General features: G+C 38.3%; 2 protein-coding genes across 2 annotated transcripts; both read right to left on the reverse strand.

Moving 5' to 3' along the window:
- Positions 1 to 1202: 1202 nt before the first annotated feature.
- LOC113679837 (treslin) lies at positions 1203 to 18095 on the reverse strand. Its single transcript, XM_027196809.2, has 18 exons — positions 17285 to 18095; positions 15450 to 15753; positions 14609 to 14973; positions 13310 to 13592; positions 12370 to 12478; positions 11373 to 11567; positions 10697 to 10866; positions 10225 to 10280; positions 10030 to 10113; positions 9642 to 9751; positions 8797 to 8875; positions 8051 to 8133; positions 7435 to 7602; positions 6539 to 6693; positions 5915 to 6109; positions 5453 to 5537; positions 4425 to 4492; positions 1203 to 3984 (listed from the first exon to the last, which is right to left on the reverse strand). Exons 1-18 carry the CDS (start codon positions 18008 to 18010, stop codon positions 1397 to 1399), a joined length of 5823 nt encoding a protein of 1940 aa, XP_027052610.2. The 5' UTR covers positions 18011 to 18095; the 3' UTR covers positions 1203 to 1396.
- An 817-nt stretch (positions 18096 to 18912) lies between these two features.
- LOC113679831 (steroid 17-alpha-hydroxylase/17,20 lyase) lies at positions 18913 to 21669 on the reverse strand. The gene has a single exon (XM_027196805.2). The coding sequence runs from the start codon at positions 21512 to 21514 to the stop codon at positions 19952 to 19954; it is 1563 nt and encodes a 520-aa protein (XP_027052606.2). The 5' UTR covers positions 21515 to 21669; the 3' UTR covers positions 18913 to 19951.
- Between the last annotated feature and the right edge of the window lie 4 nt (positions 21670 to 21673).

The raw sequence follows: 21673 nt of genomic DNA on the forward strand, positions 1-21673 counted from the left end.
ATTAACCTTTGCCTCCAGTTCAGAAGCACATTGCGCCATGTACAATTTAGACTTAAAAAATCTGTTTGATGATATCTTTAGTCCTTAGGGCCAGTAACAACGAAATTTCTGCTCTGTGAAAAAATGTATGGTGGGGGAGGAGAGGGGGTCTGGCTCGGTGTAATTTCCTGGGGTTTCTACGAAAAAGAATCCACAAGATCAATTTTTGTGCTCATATATAGTACCACGAATCGTTTCCTGCTTCAGCCTTCTTGTTTTTTAATTTTATCTATGAACAATGGAGGTCCGAGATTATGCGTATGACTAAAGTGCAATCCAGCTGTAATCTTAACTACAAATAAACATTTTAGCTGCTCGAAGCCGATGTCTCCGAGTATGGGATTTTTTCCCTTCCCTCTCCGCGAAAAATCTGTAACCCAACCCACTTAAACAGGACGAGTTTGACCTTATGGCTGTAATGAAAGATTTTGATCCCGCTTTCAACAAAATGATTAAATTTCAGAAATACCCTCCAAACCACCGCTGTGTTCATAAACTTCTGTGTAGTCTTTCACTTTGTCAAACGGTGCCATCAGACGTTTACTAGTACTTGCGACTGGCAAACATACATAATGGGAAATTTCATTCTTCAACAGAACTTTCAATGATAAATTATAACCGCTGCTGTGGTGAAAATTGGAAGATAAAATATATCATGAGGAAAACTCCTCGGTAAGTCGTTTTTATTTATGAATTGACCAGTATGCTGGTCGGTTTCAACAAGGTGAAAATTGGAAGATGAAATATATCATGAGGAAAACTCCTCGGTAAGTCGTTTTTATTTATGAATTGACCAGTATGCTGGTCGGTTTCAACAAATTTCCTTCAGTCGGAAAACATTTTTTCAATTTAAACGGATAACAGCACCTTTCAAAGATGCCATCCTAACAGAAATATGAATACGGGACAGTTGGATTCGCACTAAGTGCACTCTTGTTTCATATTCAGCAATTCAAGGGAAAAATTATTTTCCTTTGGTTCACACAAAACAATCATTAATTTGTTATTTAGAAGATATATATATATATATATATATATATATATATATATATATATATATATATATATATATATATATATAATATGTCCTCAGGTGGAGTATCAGCTGCTGCTTATGGCCGATAAATGTTTAATCGTGGACAAAAAGTATGCTAAAACGGAAAAAGGTGACTAAAGTTACTTTATTTATGTCGAGTCTTGAAAGCCGATTGACGGCCTGAGACGAAAATTGTGCGAGGAACTTTCGGTATCTCAAGATATTGAGAATTATAATATCAAAGTAAAATACTATATACAACGAACATGCATGTACAAAATTTCCTAAATTTAGCCATAGGGAAAAAAATAATCAAGATTGTCAAGTATGAAGCTTGAGTCGTTTCCTTAAAGGGCGAGAAATCGGTGCCTCCTGATCATCAGTGTAGGACACCGATATACCGGCTTCTCTATTGTCGAACACATCATCAAATTTTCTCCGATTGCGCTTTAGATAATTTGGAGACACATCGGAACAACCTCCAGTTCGAGGTGAAAGTGCGGGTGAAAGTTTACTGTCAAGAAGTATGGGAGATTCTTGCAAAACTTTTATACTGCTCGCTGATATAGGGGTCTTGTTCACATGTCGACGCATCAGACAAGAGGCTAACATTCCAGGACTCTGAAACACTTCGTCATCTTCCTCGTAGCTGGTGTCGCTGCTTAGAGAAGAATCAACGTTTTTACCCCTAGGTTTTTTACCACTCCCTTTTCTGGTGCGCCTTCCCCCAAAGACAACAGACTTGTGTATTCGTCGCTTCTTGGTCGCAGGTGACTTTTGAGTCTCATTTGAATTCGCTACACTACGGTCAAATTCTTTCTCCATTTCACCAAGCCAGTCATCTGCCTCCTCGGATGACCTAGAGTTGTCCTCAACAAGTGAACAAGATTCATTAGCCGAGCTGAGTTTCACAGAAACTCCACAACAAATCGACATGTGCTTGTTCCCGTTCTTAATAGGAGTCCTTGGGGCATACGACGATCTGTCACGTGCGTCTATTTCACAATCTTCCCTAGCACGTTTGTCAGCTGGAGAGGCTGAGAAACACCTTTTTCGTTTTTGCTGTCGGAGTATCTGGTTAAGGGGACTCAAGCGCTTGGTTTCAGCCGGTGAATTAGACACACCGTGCGATTTCTTTTTTCCTCTTTTGGGAGGCGGAGTCGAGCTCTGTAGAGCTGGATTCCATGGCAATTGCGCTCCTACAACAGATGCACCGGTCATGCGAAGAAATATTTCATCTTCTTGGAAATTGGCTTGTCTTGCTATACTTTCTGCTCCCTCTGTGGCAGTTGAGTTCTGGAGGCAATGATCATTGTCATTCATTAGCGTATTATCATAGCTAAACGTTTCTGCTCCTCGGCTTTCAATGTCAGTGGATTTGTTATCAGGTATCGGAGATTTTGCTCTCAATCTGCGCTCAATCGTATCAACACGAGCAGACTTTGGGGTGGTTTTTGACGATGACTGGAGTGACTTAATTCTGGCATCGACAGTCACCTTGGCGCTTTCTGAGTTCGAACCAATCGCCACCACCTTTTTTTCTTCTGATGGCAAGTGCACTGGAGATTTTGAAAAGGTCCTCATGGGAGTGAGAAGCACCACACAGTCGTCCAGATGGCAAACTCTTACCGGGGTGGTAGGATCCGTCAAATTAGTTCGAGTCGACTTTGGAGAGACCGTAACAGTGGGTTTTGAGTCTTTTCGGTTGCATAAAGATTGCTCTAACGTTTGTTGACAAGTCTCATTGCTGTCACGCTTGCATAGCAATCCCGGACAGCTACGGATAGTGGGTTTGATGTTGTTCTTTGCAGGCGTTTTTACATTTTCGTCGACACCCTGAACAGAGTCCTCCAGTTTGGTGAATTCTTTTCCATTTCGATGTGGATGGCGAGGAGAAAACGGAGAAAGTTCTGCGAGAACCGCTGGAGAAACATGCAAGGGGGACTTCATAGATTTACGAATTGGTGTAAGACGAATAACGCATTCTTCCATAAAGTAATCCTTTGATGGAGTTTGCTTTACATGCTGCGCCAGAGTAAATTTGGGAGAAGTCACCATGTTGTCTGAACAATTATCAGATTTTTCTTTCGTGGGCGTTTTCATAGAGCGTTTTTGCGAGAGAGCATCCAAACAATTACCATTTCTTATTGGAGAAGTACAGTTTTTACTATCAAATGACCTGGATCTCCTGCCAAGCGGCTTAGACTTTCTTTTCTCAGGAGACAGAAGTACAACTCTGGCATTGAAGCGCTGTTTGATAAGTCTTGGGGAGGACCCATGCGATGTTGGAGCTGTAACTCGGACATCCGAAATGTTATCTGATTTCTCTTTCCTCGGGGTTTTCATGAACTCCTTTGAATTCGCGTCCAAGGGAGTGTCCTTTTGTGGCGGTTGTGTATTCTCAGATAAGCTGGGTTTTTTAGTGAGGGGAATGACTTTTCGTTCCTCATGGGCTTCTGGAAAGGGAACGGACGAAAATCCAATACAGGAAAATGAGCGCTTTTTAAAGAGCCTTGGTGAGGACCTTGTGGCTGTAGACGTGAATTTATGTTTGGGTGTTGTTGGATTCTGGTGACTTAAGGTATTTTCCTTCCTTCGATCACATTCTTTAGATGTGGTCAGTAAACTGTGTAACGAAAACTTCTTTTTCTGCCGTGGAGAAAATCGCAATGGCGAAAGAGCTGGAGAGGACAACCTCTGAGTTGCCTTTTTCACAACGGCTCCCTGAGTAGAAATAGAATCCAATCCCTCTGTAGGTCCTTTCAGTGGCGAGTCACGGGAGTACACTCCACTAAAGGACCTAGTCCTTGTCAAAGGGCCTGTACTAGCAGAGCGCCCATAGAATGACTGACTCCGCTGGAAAGTTGCCAGCGGAGGCTTTCGTGGACTTCTTCGAGGGAGACCTTCTCCTGCAAAGAGTTGTATTTCAGTTAAAAAACCATAACTATATGACGCCGCGGCGTTTATTTAATTTTCAGAGTTTCTGATGCAGGGTTTTTTCAAAAGTATATTTCCTAAATTAAAGACAAAAAATTCGGAAAATCGTTATAAACATTACGTAACACCGAAGCTCGTGTAAAGTTGCAAAATCTCGTTTTTTCGACAGAAATATCCAAGGATTGTGTAGATTACCGTGCTTTATATTCTCTTTTATCATAAACCTCAAATAACGCCACATTTCTCAAATTAAGCGCGGCGTTTACTGCTAATTTCCGCTGTGCGGAGATGAAAAGAATTACGTGGCGCCTCAAGAATATTTCAAAATCTTAACATTGCGGATAGATGTAATTTTGCACGTAGCAGTCAACACCTCAAAATATTGCTTTGAAGTACTTTTAAGACAATTTACCTGCTTTTAACTCTTTAAGGGGTGACTCTTCTAAAATATGCACCTCTGTATGAGCTCTAGAACGTTTTCTGGAATCAGAGAACATAGAACGTTCAGGGAAAAATTAAATTTCCATAGTAAACTACACAATGTCGATGCTGAGTTCCCGAATAAATAGATTTCGATCATGAGTTTTTGAAATCAAGACTGTAGAAAACAGTTTGATTATGTTTCTAAAAATCAAAGAAAACAATACTCAAAATAAATCCAAACATATGGATGTTGCTTTTTGTTTATTTACCTTCTTAGCCCGTTTTTAAACATTCTACCCAATGTTTCTGTACCAAAGGGAGGTAAGATTGTCAAGCGGTTTAAGTCATTTATTTCTGCTCGGTGGGCCTGGGTTCAAATCCTGCTCTGTCTTATATTACTGGGTTTGATTTGGGTCGTTCGGAGTTCAGCTCTTTAGTCATGCTTCGTGTTTCTTACTTATTATGTGGGTCATCATTTAAAAACTACTGGGTCACTTGTGATTGAGTCACGCTCGATAAGCATTTTTTCTTTTAGCTTTGTTCACCAAAGAGAGAAGGGAGTATGGGACATTCCGCGTATGATCTGAGTCGTACCAGAGTCGCCTTTACACGGCAAGAACGACCAAACCTTAAGGGCCGATTATTTACACGAGGTCTGTTACCCCAAACAGCGATTTTACGAAAGCAGTGGGCCTCAGGGATTCTCTCTGAGACGGTTGATTTAATTAAATAAATTTTCCTTCCACTATTGGCCTTCGGCTCTCTTGACACTGCTCACCGAAAAAAATGTTAACAAAAGGTTCGGCTACATTGAAAATGGCTTAGAACGCGGTTTTGTTAAACAACGGATAAACTTTGTTTAAATAACCGGCCCTTAGTGTTTGCCAAATCAAATTGCTTTTCGGATGCCGCTAGCCGAAATGTCATGAACCATTTGGCATGGTACAAGGACACTACAGCGTTTTACAGGGCTGGTAATAGTCGTCTTTGTTATGTAATGGAACTAAAGCAACTGACCTGGCTCGATCCTGTTTGTACCATAATGCATTAGAGACCTGTTTATGGGCAGGAGTCTCCTGAACCGTGGAGCTTGAAAAAGAACCTGTCAAACAAATAAATATGCACCGCCGTTAATCTCTAAAAACTTAGCTCTAACCTCAATATCAAATTTGTTTGGGATACTTCGGGCCGATCATGCGCCTTGAGATCACGTCAAGGGTGTGGCTGGGCTTGCACGTTTTCCGATCCAGCCATATGAGAAGAAGCAGTTAAGGATAAAAAGGAAAACTCGCGTGATGCGCTGTTGAGGCGAATTGCAAGAGTTTTGTAATTTTTTTCAAATAGTAACTTCCTTTTCTCCGCATAAACATGTATTGAGTGCCGGCAGAACTTCACCGTTGGATGCATGGTTTTGATTTCTCGGCTGGCGACCTGGAATAGTTAAATAAGGGTCTATGATAGCATGATTACTGTACATACCCACAGTATTCCTCCGCTGAAATCGTCGCTTTGCGTGTTTCTTTTTCTCTCCTTGTGACAACTTCCTTTTCCTTGGCGCTCTGGCGGTTGAGTTATTCTCATCACTTTCTTTTGATTCAATGAAGAGATTTCGTCGAACTTGTTTTACTGGTGTCTTCTGAACCTTCCCTTTTTTCTTTTCCTTCTGGCTTCCTCCTAGAAATGTAATAATACAACGCGTCCTCACTTCTAACGGTATCTAACAAGTACATCTAAAGCCTGCACAGAAGAAAAAGATAAAGAAGTAGAAGGGAAAGATGAATGAAAGGGAAGAAATCCTAAGAAATCAGTAATGATATAAACCAAGCTTTCCGAACCACGAATACACAAACCATACGGAAACATAAAGTAAATTCAAGTCGTGAAAGTTTCAAATCAAACTAGTTGTTGCAAATCTTAAATTTCTTCGTTTGTCAAAAACTCGAACCGTTTTGAAAGCAATTTCTGAAATTAATACCGTTACATCTGAATAATTCTGTTAGGTTTCCTTCAATGTATCCATCTTCAGTCTAAATAACTTGATTATTTCGTCCTAAGAAACTATGTTTGCCTCGGGAAAAGATAATACTTGTATAGATTTTTTACCTCTTGAACTAAGAGACACGTGCGGTTTCCCCTTCAGTGCCTTTTCTTTCTCTTTATCCTTTGGTTTTGCCTTTCCCGGTACAACAATCTCTCTCCTTTTACCACCAGCATCTGAAACGCTAGAACGACGGGTGATAATACGACATCCACTGCTCCTTGTAAAAAAAAAAAAGAAGAAAACTCGTTGTTAACTGAATGAATTTATTTCATTTTGCCCTGTGTCTGTCAAGAAAAAGAAAAGGACATACTAGCCACAGGCGAGGATTTCGTATCACATTTCGGTGTCTTTCGTGATTCATAACTGAAATGAAGCAGGAGAAATAACATCTATCTGCTTGATGCATGGAGCCTAGTTTTGTTTTCTAGCTCGTTAACAGCTCCTTGTTGTTTTTTCTTATTTTTTCGAAGCCTTAACTTTCCCAATCTGGAAAAAAGGTTGGAAAACATTTTCAAAAGTGGGTGCCATGTTAAACAAAGCGACGAAAATAATGTTTGCACGTCGCCAGGCGAAAATCTCTGTGTACAAATATGGATTATAGTGCTTTATGTTTTCAGCTGACCCCGTCCTTTTGGAAAAATTAGTTTTTTTGAAGGTTCAAATCAGAAATGCGAGATACCTGCAGATGTAAAGCAAAACGTAAAGTAGAATATCAACAGTTCCTTTAAAAAAGACTTCAGGTCGAGCGTTGAAGACATCTAACAGAACTTATTTCTATTGAGGATGAACTGAGCGAGGAAGTAAGGTCTGGTTTCTGGTCGAAAAACTCACTTCAAATTTTTACATTGATGTGAGTCAATGGATTGCCAAATCCGTGATTTATTTTCAATTCTTTTAAATCAACTTCAATCCGAAGTCTATAACAAAATACATTTACATGCCAAGAATGGTAAGTTACCTGGGTTGATTAGAGTCTTGTTTAACGCTAGAGACAGAGTTGATTTGGCGTCTGATTGGCGATTCATCATCACTCGACCATTTAGAAGGCGTAGACACTTCTCTGGGAGGGCGCATCATCAAACCTTCGTAAACAGCACAGAGGAACTTGGCGAGTTTCTGTCTGAACCTGAAGTTTGTGAAGCGTGCAGGCAGAGTTAGTCCAACAGGGTTTTAAGATAAAAACCAGTGAACTGCATAGAACACATTGTCGACATTACAACTGCCGAGAACTAAGACTAAAAAATAAGCCAACTCAGTGGAGTATGGGAAACGGAAGAGGAAAGGGCAGGAAACGGTAACTTGTTGGGGGAAGTAAGCGGGAAAGAAAAATGAAAGTACAAACGTTGGCTATCCAATAATCTGAAGTGTCTGACAAATGAAAACAACGAAAGAGCGAAAAACGGGAGCCAAAGGTGCAGGTGGCGCAAAGGTAAGGAAAAAAGAGATGGAAGTTTTTACCTCCTCTCCCAACACACATCAATCACAACGAGTGGTAAGATTAAAGCAATGGGTTCCAGTGGTTTATTTGTGATATTCAATTAAAAATTATTCTGATTGCGAATGAATATTCTTACCTAAAAAGAAGCACCTCACGAAGGAAAATAGTCAGGAACTTCAGGTCCTTCATAAATGAGATGGCTCTGAGGAGTACAGTGACCTACAACAGGGTTCGAATGAGACTTATTTAACAGATCAAGATCGCTGGGGTATGTATCCCAGTTATCAACTGTCAACAAATTAAGAATGTCACTCAAAACCACTCTTGTTGTACATGATTGACCTCCCTAAAGAGTAAGTGTTATTAAAACCACTAGAAAAACCAAACATAATACTTTCACAGAGGCAGGATACCAGTCAACCCTTTAACCCCTCAGAGTGATTAGTAACTAATATGACTCCTACCAGTATTACCCTTAAAACAAACATTGAGCCCTTGAGTTCATGAGAACAAAGGAAATGATGACCAACTAAAGAGGCTGTTGATTGTTGAGCAAATTCTCTTTTTCAGTACTATAGGAAATGTATAGAAAAAAGTGCGGAGAAAACATATACTGATGTTAGGGTGTAATGGAATAAAATGAAGATAATGTGGCTTTAACAACTAAGTTGATAATATAAACTGGCCAACTCGGATGATAAAACCCAGTCATCTTGTTGTACCCCCCACCAATTCTGCATCACAGTTTCTTTAGAAGCTTATCCCCTTCAATCATTTAATAGGAAGAAGAATATGGAAGAAATTTGCTCCATTGTGCAAGGTACATGCTGAACACAGCGGTTTATGCACATATTAACCTTATTTAAGATATAAAATAACAACCTCTTCAACAAGGGAACTGTTTTCATCAGCTTTTATAAGAGCTGCAATCTCCAATCGAAGCAGGATCTGGAGCTGGTACCTGATACAAAGACAAGGTGTGAAAGGTCATTAGAAATTAAAAAGAAAAAGTTGAGGTTTCTGTGCTAGATATTTAAGTGTAATCAACAGTTTAATGTCTTTGCAATATTTTTATTACACTTAAGATGTCATGAATCATACAATTTCTTTGGAACAGTCTAAGGAACCAAGTGTTTTTCTTAGAATTCAGCACACAATTAGTTTGTTCTCAATAAAAATTCCAAAGTAGTAACTCAAAAACACATGTAATCCATTGAATGCATTAATGTATTTTTTATCATTTGTTTTCAACTTTTATCAATTTCTTTAATTACATGGTTTTATTGGTTAATACAAAGCCGGGCTCTAAAAAAAATCCCTAAGTGCCTGATGGCTCATTTCTTAAAAGTCTGGGGTGCCATGGTCTTGACCCTTTTATTCCAGAAGTGACCAAGAACTAATTTCTCTTTATAACATCAGTACATTATCAAGCACATAGGTGATGAGAATAAGGAAAAGTATCAACATACATATATAATTTGATTCAAAAGAAAATTCTCAAAACTAACATTATGGGAAACGTGGGGCAGACAGTAATGAGAACGACTGTAGAAATCAAGAAGGGGAAAGTTTTAAACATTTTATTAGAGCACTATTGAAAAGTCACCCAAGGGGTTGTCTCCTGTCACCCCTTTGTGCTCACTTGTTAGTTTCTTTAAAGTGGGAGGCATAAAGCCTGCTCAAGGGTACAATGTAGATTTAAAAGATAAAAAAAAGCAGCTGCTTACTCTCTGAGTTGCTGCCCTTGTCTAATGACATCACTACATCCTTCATATCTTTCCCTTAGAGCTGATACTGTGAAGATTACATGTTCCTCTAAAAACTGTGAAACAAGTGCCTGGGAAAGAAAAAAGAATTACTTCTTTTAGACCATACTGCATTTACCTTCTTGACAACCCCTACATGAATAAACATAAATAAATTGTGGAAGTAATGGAACCATTACAAAAGAAGTTTGCAGTTGCTAATCCTGGTAAAGCATAACAATAATAAAGTATTAATATTATCAATAACTATTTGTTCTTTAGCACACTAGTTCTCTTCAGCTCATCATGGGTATACAAAATGTCTTAAACATTTTTAAAGGTAAAAGCTCATGTAAGTGTGTAAACATACCTTCTGTCTGTTATCATCCTCATTCACAAAAAATTTGGAAACTATGGTCACTATGTTTGTGATTTCATGAAGAATATTTGCTCCCTAGCAAAATCAAAAAATGTAATGAGACAAATAATAAACATTTTTTAGTCAAATATTCTTGAACCACATGTGTGTTCATTCTTCATTAAAAAAAAAAAATTGCATCCTTACTTCCGAAATAACTTTGTTGGTTAAATCGCAAATGGTCATTATCAACTCAGCTTCATCTGCAAAAATAAAAAATTAATGTTCATTTTTATGACAAAAAATATGACCCCAATACCACAGCCACTCCAGAAAAAATAATCTTTGAATGCAAAGCCCACTGACAAGATACTGACTTCAAAATTATTGTCTATTGAACAAATATCTCCAGAAACAATGATGAAAAAATTCCTCACCAAAAACATGCAGTTCCAGGTAATCACTAGTCTAAAAATTATGAAAAAACGTGCATAACTGCTTTAAGTGTATGCCTCATAACACCAAATCATTGGAACAATGAGCAAGATACAGCAGAGCATTATTTCAAATGTGTAGGGAATTTCATGAATCACGATGACTTCTCTCAGTTATTTAGAAATTGTAAGTGAGATGTCTGTTCAAAGGTCAATAATTTGGTAGCCACTGTTATATACTGTACCTTTCAAATTACATGGGACTTGCTGAATTCCAGTGCTATCATCAGGCACCTGGCTATCATTGTCAGTGAGAAGGACATCAGCACTATTATTCTCAACTGCAGATTGACTTTCATTTATATCTAACTTGCCCCTCTGATTATCCATATTTGTTTCCTTTCTCAATTTCCTTCTGAAGAAATAAAAAAACAAAAAAAGTTGATACTAGAATTACAAGTTCCTTTCAAAATGACTGCTTTTCAATGGAGAGTCAATCACACGATATGTCATTAGCAAAAGGAAATTATGTTTCAAATTGACTATAGTTTGGCAATTAATAAATTACCAAAGTATCATGCATGAGCAATAATTCATTTGAACTTGAAGAAACATACAAAGTACATTTAATCTAAGACATGATGATAATAAATTCATCAATTATTGTCAATGACATTATATAGAAGTCAAAAGGAAAAGTAATCATTAAACCAGTCCAAAAACAGGCCATGAAAATATCTGGATTTTTTCAAGGGTGATTCCAATAATATCATTCACTCAAAGGTGCTGCTTCTTACAAGGCAAAAGAATAGTATTACACATGTTTGAATAACTGATTGGGTAGCCACCAAGCCTAGAAGTTTCAGACAAAGCACCCATTCATACAAGTAGAAGTTTATGTACCTTATTACATGTACTTACTTCTGCTTCAATGAGGTACTCTCCAACTCTGATTTCTCTGCAGCACACTCTTTCAGCTTCTTTGATAACTGACTTACACTGGATGATGCTGATACTGAATGTGTTTCTTTCTTATTATAAAGATCCTTCAATTCTTTCATTAGAGCAGCTTCATCATCAACATAATCCTCTCTCTCCTCTTCAGACTTACTATCCCTGTCAATCACAATATTTTGGTCAATATTCATCATTGATAATGAACAAATATTCACCAAAGTGGAGCTGGCTAGTGGTGGATATAAATCTACCAAGCGGCAGAGCAGCAATCCACTGCTAACCAACAACACTGGGGTAAATACTTGTCTTGGTATATACTAAAACAGTAAGATAATACAACTGAAAAAAAGTTATTTGAACTCATTTGTTCTTGCAACCATTACAGTTCTTCAGGCACAAATCCTGCATGAGTTGCTCAGATATTTAAAGTTTGAGTAGCCAATCAGGACACACCTTTGACACTATCCACTGTTTCAGTGCGTAATGTCATTGTATATACCAACAATTATTTTAACTATGACATTTTGCCAACAAGCACCACTTGTGGCATATTATTTTATTCTGGATTTCCGACTTAAAAAAAACAATGTAGTGTAGGAATGGTGAAAAGTGCTGCACTGTGACCCCTCTACTGTAATAACTGCACAGGACTACAGTGTGTGCCATTTTGTAATCCATAATGTACCTTCAAAATTATTAACCCTTTAACTCCCAAGATCTGATTATAAATTCTCCCCTCTACAGCTGCTTCACATTTCCTGGTAAATTAGCTTGAACATTTGGTGTTAAACCAAGATACAACTTCTACCTGATTAGTTTGCATATTCTCAATTACCTGTTTGCTGAATAATATATAGATAATCCAGGGAGAAGTTATATGTTCATCATTTATGGATGTTAAATCATTAAACTATAGGTACCTACTTCATTGACAACATAAATTGTAAGTGCAATACAATACCTTTTTAGTTCATTCAAAAATGAACCAATTATGTTTTCTTTGACAGGAGAGGAACCCCAAGGATGAAAAGATATTGCATCAAATTCTTCAACTTTATTTCTGACCAGATCTAAAGATTTAATGCAAATTAAGCTATTTAGAAAATATGTAAATGTTGGTAATGAATTTCATTAACAATTTATCTCCTAAGAGTCTTATTTCTCCTCACATCATCATCACTGGATTGAACAATAAGATCATAACAATAAATAAAGTGAAAGTCAATTAAAGAAAATCTTGATTGATAAATAATTCTCAATATTGTTATGTATGGAGAACTCTGTGAAGATAATGCATACTGATTTCAGGTCCAGTTAAGGGGTAAGATTAGTTCTCTTGCATGTCTATGTTTTAGCTCTCACTTATTCACAAGAATGTACAGTATCTTCAAGGAATCCATAATTTCCATTGCTAGTTATATTGCCAAATATGAGAATGTTTAAGAATAAAAATAAGGAATGCCAAAACATGAAGCTTTGGCAACAACTTGTCGTCATTGTCGTAAGCAAATGACACAAGAATAATTGGTCACAATATTACATAGAAATGGAAGGGTGAAAAGAGGTTGGAAACAATGAATGCATCCAACAAAATAAACAGTTCTACTGGAGTGGAGTATGTGCATTCCACAATGAAGCATTTTGCTATTCTCATGTAATTTTATTTCTTTGTGTAGTGTGTGTCATTACTAATTCCTTAATTCACTTATCTGCATTTGATAATTGTTATATGTTATCCCTAAAACATCATGATTTCAAAATATTGCCAATCATTATTCTTAAATTTGTTATTTACACTCTTTTGATGCAAAGCAGTCTCAATTGGGAATTTCAAAATCACACTACGGTATGACTACACAAAAGAGAGTAGCAAGTTATTATGAAATTTACTGTCATCTCACCTTGTGATCCAGTGAGCCCAAGAAAGACCGCAGGGTAAGAAAGTGATTCAGTTGATTTAGGATCATCTTGGGATCTATAGTTACTGATCAATTCTGGGCAAGCCTCCACAGTTATCAATTTTGTTCTGTCTAAATTTGAAGAATTGCCAAGCCACAGAAGAAGCTTTTCAAAAGCTACAAGAAATTCTGAAGCAATAACATTTATCACACCACAGACAGAGGTCAAAGGTTGGAGGACTCCAGTGACTGGTAACCCGCTATCACAATCAAGAAAATCAATAACCTGCCCAAAAAAAAAGAAAAGTTGTAAGACAAAGGGTTAGAACTACATTGTATCTTTAACCCTTTAACTCCCCTGATCTGATTGTTAGTTCTCTCCTCTAACTGCAACACCTTTCCTTTTAAATTAGTCAAGAGAATTTGGTGGTAGATCAAGATAACAACTACTGAACAAGTTTGAGTATTTTCTATTATTTTTCTAGGAGAAATAAGACGCTGGATAATGTATGGATATTAAGGGAGAAGTTCATAATTTCTGGGAGTTAAAGGAATCAGTCAGAGTTATCAACCCTTAGGCATCAGAATTTTGGGGGCTTTTACTTTTGTGGATTTTGGAGATCTGACAAAATATGCCTCTGCAAAAAAAAAATACTGCAAAATCAGAAGTCAAACAGATAAACTCCAAATGAGATAAACTTCTGTAGCTGAGGCCCAATAAATTGGTCATAGGGGAGAGAAGTGATACAAAGGGTGTTAATTGTTATGTATGGCACAGTTTTTGGTAAGCCTACTTTTGAGAAGTATTACTACCTTAAAGGAATTTAGTGAGTTGTCTTCAATAACTACATGTAAAATGCATTTTCCTCGCGGAGGTCACGGGTTCGAATCCCGTTGAAGCCCTGATTTTTTTCAGGCTTCTTCTTTCCAATTGCTTAAATTGGAAAATTTACTGCGATGATCACATTTCACTTTGATCACATTTCACTTTCGTAAAATGCATTGTTAACCATAAGTCATTTAAGTTGAAAGCATAACATAAAGTAGCCAGAATTTGTATTTAGTGGAAATTCTGTTACATGTATGTCAGGTTCAAAAATTTGTTCAAACAAAATACAGAAAAAAATTTCAGTTTTTATAGTACAATTTCTTGGGGGATTTACATTTCCAATGCTGTATTAGTGGGAGACCCAAAACACATACAAATGTGCATATCAAATGAAGAAGTTTCAGCAATTTAGGAAAAACACTTTATACAATTTGAACTTAAGTAACACATCATTTATTAAAAAATTTTCATACCAGTAATTTGTTCTCTTTTGCCAAAGAAAGTAGAAGTGCTTGGTACCACCCAGAAATAAGCTTCTGAGAGCACAAAGAGGAGTCTATAGGACCATCTCCAGCACTGTTGTCCAAACCAATACAAGAGTAACCTTTGGTGGGGTGAAGCCATGTTGGAGAGACACAAGTGTGGCTCACTACCCCTCTGATCCAAAGAAGGTTCAAGTTGCTTGAGTCATTATTTGATGGTGACTGTTTTCTCTCCATATCCATAGCTTGACCAGTTAATGAAGAGTTATCATGAGAATTTCTCAAGCCTTCAAGTCCTTCCACCGACCGAAACATAGCGTGAAGTTTCACAGTACATTGCACCTTATCTTCAGCACCTGAAGTATGTCAAAAAGAGGCAAGAAATTAAAACAAATGCAGAGACAAAAATATAATGAGAAAATGAAGTCATTGATAAACCTGAAGAGGGTGAGATTTTTATAGATTCTAGAGCACATCAGGGCTCAAACTTGGCAAATACTGGTAGATTTTGAACTTTGGCCAGTGGATTTTGCTCATTTACAAGCAATCTTGCCAGTAAATCCTGATGATGTACTAGCCATTTGACTATTAAGTTCAAAGTTAAGTTTGAGCCCTGCACATATAGAAAAACTACTTGTGACAAGCTTTATCTATATGGTAATCAGGAGACTGCAGTCTTTGAGTTTCAGGAGGAAAAGAATAAATCTCTGAATAAAAATTGTTATCACTTTCTAGCTTTTGGAGATTACCACAAGGATCTGTCGATATTATTGTAACTTTTCAGAAGCCACTACTGAAGAAAATAAACAACAATAAATTCTGATGATGTTACCCGAAGAACACAGTAATCCTGTTCCATCCATTTTTCCTTTAGCCCACTGTTGTGAAATATCCTCCAGTACTGATGGCTTTGTTGACTTCTTGCGCAAATAAGAATCCAGTACAGTTTTAAAAGGAAGTAGGTGTCCCGTAATTGATTTGACTTGCTTGAAAACTGAAACATCCTTTCCAGATTGAGGTTTTAAGTTAGATCCAACAGAGGAATTATTCCCTGTATAAATCACTGCTGAAAGAGGTATCAGGCACCCTCCAAGCTGTTCCACTGTTACCTCTACTGATGTTTTAACACTCTTGTTCTAATTCACAAAAAGAGATAACTCATGTAAAAATACAAAAACAGCAAACAGATCTTAAAGAGTCCAAATCCACATGCTGGATTAACTGAGGGGCTCAGATTATTTCCAATTAGCTAACAAATGCCTCCATGACTCAGGCATTTACTGTAAGTAAAGTAAGCCTTTATATGGGCCCAAGTGGCCCATGGGGCTGGTGCCTAACTCCAGTTTTCTTAGCATGAAGCAGCTAGGAGTATTGCTACTCCCCCCTGGATGGGATGCTAGCACATTTGCTGGTACCCATTTGTACACCTGGGTGAAGAGAAGCACTGTGAGAGTAAAGTGTCTTGCCTAAGAACACAACACAATGACCCCAGCCAGGGCTTGAACCCAGACCACCCGATCTGGAGTCAAGTGCACTAACCATGAGGCCACCGTGCCTCCACCTGGCACTTACTGACTCTTCATTTATTCATTTTAGGACTTTCGCTTTAGAACTGAACTTATCAACTTGTCCTTGTTCTTAATCGTCTCAAATCTTTTAGGTTGATCAGGATAACTTTCATCTAAACTTTCAATGAAACTTGACTGAATAAAAGGAGGTTTTGTGTGCACTTCACCTTAAGTTGGTTAACCCTTTAACTCCCAGATCAAATTTCTAATTCTCCTCACTGTCAACCATACAATTCTAATAATGTTGGTACAGAGAATTTCGTATTGGATCGACTAATTATCACCAAATTTATATTTTCTTTATTCTCATCGCTTATCTGGTTGATATTGTATTGATATTGTAAGGAGAAATTCTGTCTTGGTCACTCATGGGAGTTCAGGGGTTAAAAAACTGCATGCCAGCTTTGCAACAGATAAAAGACTAAAACAAGCCTCAACTTGGTCACTAACATTTTCTAACACTTCAGCCAGTTTGATTGTTTCCTGTTATTTTTTTAACTGAGTCTTCATTGGCCCCTGGTAATGTTTAACTTCATTCTGACTGGCAGTTGTAGTTACTTTGGATTTCACCTCTCTTCACTTAATAAAAATCCTTCTAACAACCTAGCTAGCCATATAAGAAACAGGCAGGAAACAAGACCGACAGTTTAGTTTACTAGTTTGACAATACTTTGAAATCAAACCACTAGCGAATGACACTGCAAAGACAGCACATTCATCTAAGGAAAAATTCAGTGTAACCCCATACTAATCCGAAAAAAAAGTATTACTCTGAGAGGCAAACGTTTTTTGCGACTGTTTTCTTTCATCAAATAATCGTATGCATCATGAAGTATAGGGTTATACGGAAATCTTGCCCAGTTAACCGAGTAGCTGCTAATAGATCATGATGTACAGGTTACTAAAATATATTTCTGAGTGGTATTATGGTTGTAGAAGAAGAGAAATTTGTCTGTGCCTATGAAATCTACGCTTTATCGTAGGACCTGCTATTAGAAACTGCCTTATGTGTCATTTTCTGGAAGAATTACAGCAAAGCTTCTTTAACTGGCATCATCTTAAATCACATCAAAACCGATGTAAAAAAATAAACATGTACCTCTTCTTGCTGGTAGTTGCTTATGTTCACCCAATGTAAACAAATGCGCCTTTCCTCGAATTCCTTGTACAACACTGAGGGCATCAAAATACTTTTGAAACCCTCTACAGTTCCAAGAAAAGACAAATTTTCACCAGTGAATTCCGAGATTGAGTCATCATCATAAGGGCAACCGCTCAACAAAAAGATAACATTATGTGTATCGGTTCTGTTGTCAAGGTAAAAGAGCGTGTTGTTATTTCCACGAGTTCTCCTGACAGGTGAGCTAATGTCAGGCCTTTCCCACTGAAAATCGTGAACAGCATTTTTAAAAACAAAAGAAATACATCTAGCTCCTCCCGCAGGTTTCGGAAAGGTTGTAGTTTCTGCATCGTCTTGTTCCTTCGGTTCAAGTTCGTTTTCTTGCCATTGTTGTGCGAAGGATTCGTTCAACCTCTTCGACACATGATCTTCAAATTCCTCAAACTCGTTAACTAAGAATTCTTTGAAGTCGTTTCGTTCAAACTGATGTGAAAGTGATCTCGAGTTGAATATTTTGTATCCCCATCGTAGATTTGATCGCTTTTCTTTCCGATAATCACTAAAGTACGTTAGCAATCGAAGTACGCACAATCGAATGGCCTTCGCAGCATGGTCGGCGGAGTTGTTCGATCCCCAAAATGAAGGATTAGAGTCGATGAGAAATACAATTTGCTGGAAACTTTCGCGTGAGGATTTATCTGTCATATCCTTTCAAATATCGACTATTTTTCTTTTCAAAGCGAAAATACTGTCACTGACGAAACTATCTCAGTTTGTGTTCATGAATGCAACGGGAGTTGGGAAAAGAAAAATTCCCGCCATTGGGTCACATGATCACACTGTTGATAACTATCAGCACAGGTTACCCAAGCTTTTACGATTCGGCTTGTTTTTAGGCTCTACGCTCTGACTAGGGGCAAACGCTTGAAACGTTCGCTTATTCCTATTTACGGTGGTAAATTTACACTATTAACTCAGTTAATAAAGCCAAATTATCTCGTTTCAAAGCTGTTTTGTTAAACACGGTTCAAATTTTTGCCTCCGTAAAGGCTGCTGACACCAATGCTTGGCGGCTTCACATTTCGCATATTGGACATAAAAGTGAGTGAGTATTTAATCCTATGGAAAATTAAGTTTTTCAGTTCTCTGTCACTAATTTTCTTTCAGTAAATCCCAGTTTGACTAAACTATTTTCGCTGAAGTGAATGGGGTGTAAGTCAATAAGGCAGGCCGAAAGAATTCATTAAAAAGGATATATGATTGACTCGGTACCGTTCAGAATGAAAGGCCCTGCAATTTCTTGCTATAAGCAGTGGGGGATCTAAGGGAGGGCCCCCCCCCCCGAAGGAGGAAAAGCCGTCAGGGCAGGCGAAAAAAAAAAAAAAGGCCCTCCCCCTTAGCTCAATGTCTGGATCTGCCACTGATGAGTATCCGCATTTTTAACAATTTCAGTTTGGCTTTCGTAGAAGAAGTTTCTGGACGACTTGTAGTGGAAAGAAATTGACCTGTCCAGTTCTGGTGCTAAGTTTCCTACCTCGTGAGTGAAGGAGAAGAGAAAGCAAACTGCCTACAGAGCCACCTAAAATGTTTGCACACAACTTGGAACATTAGAGAAATCCAAGGGAACTTTTATTATACAGCTCATAGCTGCTTCTGCATACAGAGGCAGGTACTGTTGTCAATATGGAAAAACAAGTTGAAAATTGAGCAAACTAAATGAAAGGAAACGATTACGTTTAAGTTCAATTTTGTTCAAACTAGAGCATGAAGTAATCCAGTTATCATTAATAACCTGGATAAATATATTACTCCTAAAGAGCTAAAGTTAGGACAAGAGTAAGTCCTTTGTGTCACGAAATGAAAGTTAAAATAATCTGAGTAAAGCAATGAGTTTGTCAACAGCTACATAACAAATGTAACGTTAGCAAGTCATGTTTTGTCAAGGTAAATTTCGGGCATACCTTAAGTATGATTTGCAGTCGTTGGACCGAGCGACATGTCTCTTCAGTCTCAATGACCATATCTGAAAATTCTTAGCCGATTAATAGTAACATGGCTCAGTAGCCCTTTTGAGCTACCAATTGTTGTTTATAAATCGATGCTCGAAAAAGCGTAGGTAGAAAAACATTGAACGATCTAGAAGTCGTATGTAATTAAGTAAATGTATGAATTTCTGGTTTCAAATTGCTTTCTTGATCATAAACACTCTCATCATAAGTGGGTAAGCAATGTAAATAAAGCTTATTAAGTAAATCAAGGAAAAATCTACTTGCACATTGAGTTGAATCAAAAAATAGGTCTGCTGGAGTCGATACAATGACACAATTTGGGTATTTGAAAAATATGCAAAAATGCATTACAAAGATGAATAAAGCTTAATTACTCATTACTCCAAAGGGAATCATCAAGCTTTCGTCATTTTCTTAAATAAATAAAACAAACATGTTATCCGGTAGTGGCAGTCAAAGTTTCAATCAGGCTGTAGAGAATTGAAAAATTTGGAAACAAAATATAAATCTTTTCACTAATGAAATCTTTATATCCTAAACTAACTGTTTGTATTAATCTATGAAAGAAGGATTGCCCACTAATACTACTAGCAATTACCTGTAATGAAAAATTTAACTGAAATACCAAAGATCGCAGTTATTGTTCAATGTTTCGAGGATTTACTTGCACCTTAAGTGAACGAGGCTTCAAGACAAATCCAAACTCTCCATCCATGTTAAGTGGCACGCTTTGCTCCGGAAGCTGTAAATGCAGTCTTTGCAGGAGACACCCGAGAAACATAAACAGCTGCGCCTTAGCGAGGGTAGCACCAGGGCAGCGCCTTCCACCGGTTGAGAATGGAAGCAGGAAAGCCTGCTGGTCCAACAAGAGTTGTCCCTCGGTGTCAAGGAAACGGTGAGGATTGAAAACCTCTGGATGGTCGAAGTATTGTGGATCGTGATTTACAGCCCAAAGATTTACCACCACAGTCGTTCCTTTAGGTACACGGTAACCTGCGACTTCTGAATCTTCCGTGGTGTAGTGTGGAATAGAAAGGGGAAGAACGGTAGCCATTCGTAATGCCTCTAAGACAGTGGCACGTAATAGGGGAAGTTTTGCTCGATCCTGAAGAGAGGGAAGGCGATCCACTCCTATCACGCGTTTCAGTTCTGCTTGTAAGTCGTCTTGCAGACCAGGTTTCGAAAGGATATAGAGCAGCGCCCAGCTCAACGAGGCGGACACGGTCTCAATTCCGGCTCCAAAAACGTCGGCTAAAACTTTAACCGCCAGGTCTTCTAACGATTCGCTGCGAGCTTTCTGTTCGGTTGATTTAGAGGTTTTTGGGTCAGGCTTTCCAGCATTTACGAGATCCTCTCTAATAATTTGATCCAAAGACTCTGCCACATTGACACCAGCTTCTTTGATGCTCGCATGCCGCTGCAGTGTGTAGATGCTTCTTACAAAGTCAAAGAGCGCTCTGACAGAATCTTTCAGAGTTTGGCATTGCTTTTTAAAGAGAAAATGAAGCCAAGGGAAGAAATCTATTAAGTTTATGACCCCATTGTTCTCAGTAAAGTCAGCTGCTTTCTTCATGAGGCTCTGCAAAGCAGCACTGTAGTCCTCTTCGAAATTATCTCCAAAGACAAATCTGAAAGCAAAGTTAATGACCATAGTTTTTAGGTGTGGAGTCAAGTCTTGAGCCTCTGAACTGCCATCCGTCAAAAGGTTGCAACGCATTCGCTCAAACTCTTGATGTGACAAGCTATTAAAGCGGTTCACATCAGTGAAAACAGAATGCAGGGCACGAATAGCCATTTTCTTTTTTTTCTGATGCGAAGGGCCAAAGTCACCAAAGGCTATGCTCTCGCTCTGATGAGTGCTAATTTTGAAACTGTGAAAGGGTGGTCTCCCCGAGAAATGGCCAGCCCTTTTTGACAGTGCTTCTTTAACGACATCTTGGCTGTTCAAGACGATTGCTTTTCTCCAACCAAGGCGAATAGAAAATACCTTTCCGTAGTCTTTGGCCATCTTCGATAAGGCGAGATGCGGTGAATCGCCAAGTTGAAGCAGGCTCCCGATTAGTGGCAAACCAAATGGCCCAGGAGGAATGTCTTTCGGAATTTTGGACCATCCCCAGATGAGCAGCAGGAAAGCAGCGATGCAGGCGACACTGAAAAAATAAAACAACGGATTTTCTCGGAAGATCGAGATTTCGTCCATGCCAGGTAGCTCAAGAGAGTCAAGGGTGGTTATTCAGCAGTTTTGTGGCAAGTCTTGTTCCCCCGCTTAATTGCGGGTGGTATTTATATAACTACTCTGCGTAACCTTGCCTATTTGTTTACCTAAAAAATTGCCAATGTCAAGGTCGCGAGTCACACT

This window comes from Pocillopora damicornis, chromosome 4 (assembly GCF_964200805.1).
Source record: "Pocillopora damicornis chromosome 4, jaPocDami1.2, whole genome shotgun sequence".
Classification (NCBI taxonomy): domain Eukaryota; kingdom Metazoa; phylum Cnidaria; class Anthozoa; order Scleractinia; family Pocilloporidae; genus Pocillopora; species Pocillopora damicornis.